The sequence below is a fragment of the Gekko japonicus genome, unplaced genomic scaffold (genome assembly GCF_001447785.1).
Source record: "Gekko japonicus isolate JY-2015 unplaced genomic scaffold, Gekko_japonicus_V1.1 scaffold495, whole genome shotgun sequence".
NCBI lineage: Eukaryota > Metazoa > Chordata > Lepidosauria > Squamata > Gekkonidae > Gekko > Gekko japonicus.
The window spans coordinates 591,045-593,721 of NW_015160850.1; the positions used below are offsets into that span (position 1 = coordinate 591,045).

A 2,677-nucleotide genomic window follows, 5' to 3' on the forward strand; every position below is an offset into this window, starting at 1 on the left:
TAAATTGCGTCCCGTTATCACTGACCAATACATCGGGTATACCATGGGTCGCAAACAGGCGCCGCAGCACATTGATGACAGACCCGGAAGTGGTGGAATGCATGTGCGCAACCTCCAACCATTTCGTATACGCATCAACAATAATAAGGAACATTTGTCCCTGAACTGGCCCCGCAAAATCTAGGTGGAGCCTCGACCAAGGTTTTCCCGCCGACTCCCAACGCTGCGGAGTGGCGGTTGACGGCTCAGGCCTAGCCTGCTGACAGGGCTCACACACTCTGACCCAATCCTCGATTTCCGCATCAAGCCCGGGCCACCACACATAACCACGGGCCAGTGCCTTCATGTGGACCATGCCTGGATGGCCCTCATGGAGTGATTTCAGCACTTTTTGTCTGAGGCAGTGAGGCACCACCACCCGGTTTCCCCACAGTAAACAGCCCTTAGACACAGACAGCTCGTTTTGGCGCGCTTTGTACATGCGAAATTCCGGCTCCATAGCACCCATCGGCCACCCCCTCCAAACCCAGTTAAGAACTCTCGCAATTACACTGTCCTTAGCCGACGCAGCGGCAATGTCCTTGGAGGTGATGGGTGCTTGCGGCAGTTCTTCGATGGCCAACACAGAGGCCGTTGGCGCAGGGTCCAAATCTCGGCCGGGCAGCGGGCAACGACTTAATGCGTCCGCATGTCCGATGGCCTTGCCCGGCCGGTGCTCCAGGTCATAGTCATAGGCCGACAAAAACAAGGCCCAACGGAGCATTCTGGCAGACATGATGTTCGGGAGTTGCCGGTCCGGGGCAAAAATCCCAAGCAGGGGCTTGTGGTCTGTCACAAGCAGAAAATGTCTGCCATACAAGAAATCGTGAAATTTTTTAACTGCTGATACCAGCGCCAGTCCCGCTTGGTCTATTTGAGCATAGTTCTTCTCAGCTTCAGATAGCGACCTTGAGTAAAACGCGACGGGGGCCTCCCGTCCGTCTTCCAGTACATGACTCAATACCGCCCCCACCCCATAAGGAGAGGCATCTGCGGCCAAAACCAACAATTTCTGGTCATCGTAATGGGTCAACACTGCATTTGATGACAACAATGATTTCACCCCTTCAAACGCCTTTTTCTGTTCAGCACCCCACCGCCATTTTGCGTCCTTGTGAAGGAGCGCATGTAAAGGTGCCGCCACGGACGCCTTGTGGGGGAGAAAGGCGTGATAAAAATTGAGCAGCCCGAGGAAGGCTTGCAGCTCTTTTTTATTCACGGGGCAAGGGGCATTTTTGATAGCTCTCACCTTCTCGTCTGTGGGGTGTACGCCATTTTGGTCCACTCTGAACCCCAGGAATTCCACGCTATCCACCCCTATCAAACATTTGGATTGTTTTACTTTCAATCCGGCCTTACGGAAACGCTTGAGCACTTCTCTGACCCTGTGCATAAGTTCCTCATCGGATCTCCCAGCAATGAGAACGTCATCAAAATAAGGGACCGTCCCTGGAACCCCCCTCAACAGCCCTTCCATGAGGCCCTGAAAAATCCCTGGGGCCACGTTCACACCAAATTGGAGCCTGTTTACTTTGAACGCCCCCCTGTGTGTCACAATGGTCTGTGCTTCAGCAGCTTCCTTGGTCACCGGGAGCTGCTGGTAAGCCTGGGCCAAGTCGAACTTCGCAAAGACTTTTCCCCCCCCCAACGATGCCAAGACATGGCTAATTACCGGTACTGGGTACGAGTGCTGTTGCAATGCCCGCTTTATGGTGCATTTGTAGTCAGCACAGATGCGTACTGACCCGTCCGGCTTAACAGGGGTTACAATGGGGGTCTCCCACCGACTGAAGGGAACTGGCTCTAACACGCCCTGCTCGATGAGCTTGTCCAGCTCTGCTTCGATTCTGGGCTTAAGAGGAATGGGAACCTTCCTATACTTGAGGCGAACCGGCCTCACGGCAGGATCAAGTTCAAACGCTACTGGGGGTCCCGTATATTTTCCCAGGCCACCCCCAAACACATCAGTAAATTCCTTATACAGTACAGCCCATTTATTCTTCGTTACACTATTAATGCCAGAAATAGCAATTCCCAACGGTTCAAACCAGTCAAGCCCCAGCAAATTCACTCTGTTCCCCTCAGCCACCAACAATGAAAGGGTCGCCCGCTTCCCCTTAAACTCAACTTCAAACGTATCCCTCCCTGCCAGAGGTATATGCTTGCCCTGGAAGTCGGACACTTGTGTGTCTGCTGGCTTCAGCCGGCGACGACTCCTGGTGGGGAACAACTGCTGCCATGACTTGGACGAAATTACGGTCACCGACGATCCCGAGTCGACCTCCATGCCACACGGAACGCCGTCTAGATGGACCGTCACGTTGATCTTGCCGGTGCCTCCGATTCGTTGGACCGAAGGTGCGCTTGATCGTACGACCTGGCAGCTGGTTTCATGTTGTGCGGCTCGGGAACGTTGCTTCCTGGGCTTGTTTGAGGGCGTTGAAACTTTTGGCGCTCTGCAAGCACGAGCGATGTGGCCCCGCCTTCCGCATGCTCTGCAGTCGACGTCCTTGGTCCAGCAGCTTTCTCTGGAGTGCTTGCCGCCACAGCCGGTGCAAGGAGGAGTGGGCGAAGTCCTCACTTGGGTCCTCTGGTTCGCAGGCCCTTTCACAGCGCAGACGTCTTCAGCCGCGCCGTC

The 2,677-nt window shown here is 54.6% G+C and overlaps 1 protein-coding gene across 1 annotated transcript; it reads right to left on the reverse strand.

Annotated features, from left to right (window-relative positions):
* Positions 1-355: 355 nt before the first annotated feature.
* LOC107118511 (uncharacterized protein K02A2.6-like) lies at positions 356-2,368 on the reverse strand (the record flags this gene model as incomplete). The annotated part of the gene is made up of 1 exon (XM_015420869.1): positions 356-2,368. A coding segment is annotated over one exon (2,013 nt), but the record flags the coding sequence as incomplete, so codon positions are not given.
* Positions 2,369-2,677: the final 309 nt, after the last annotated feature.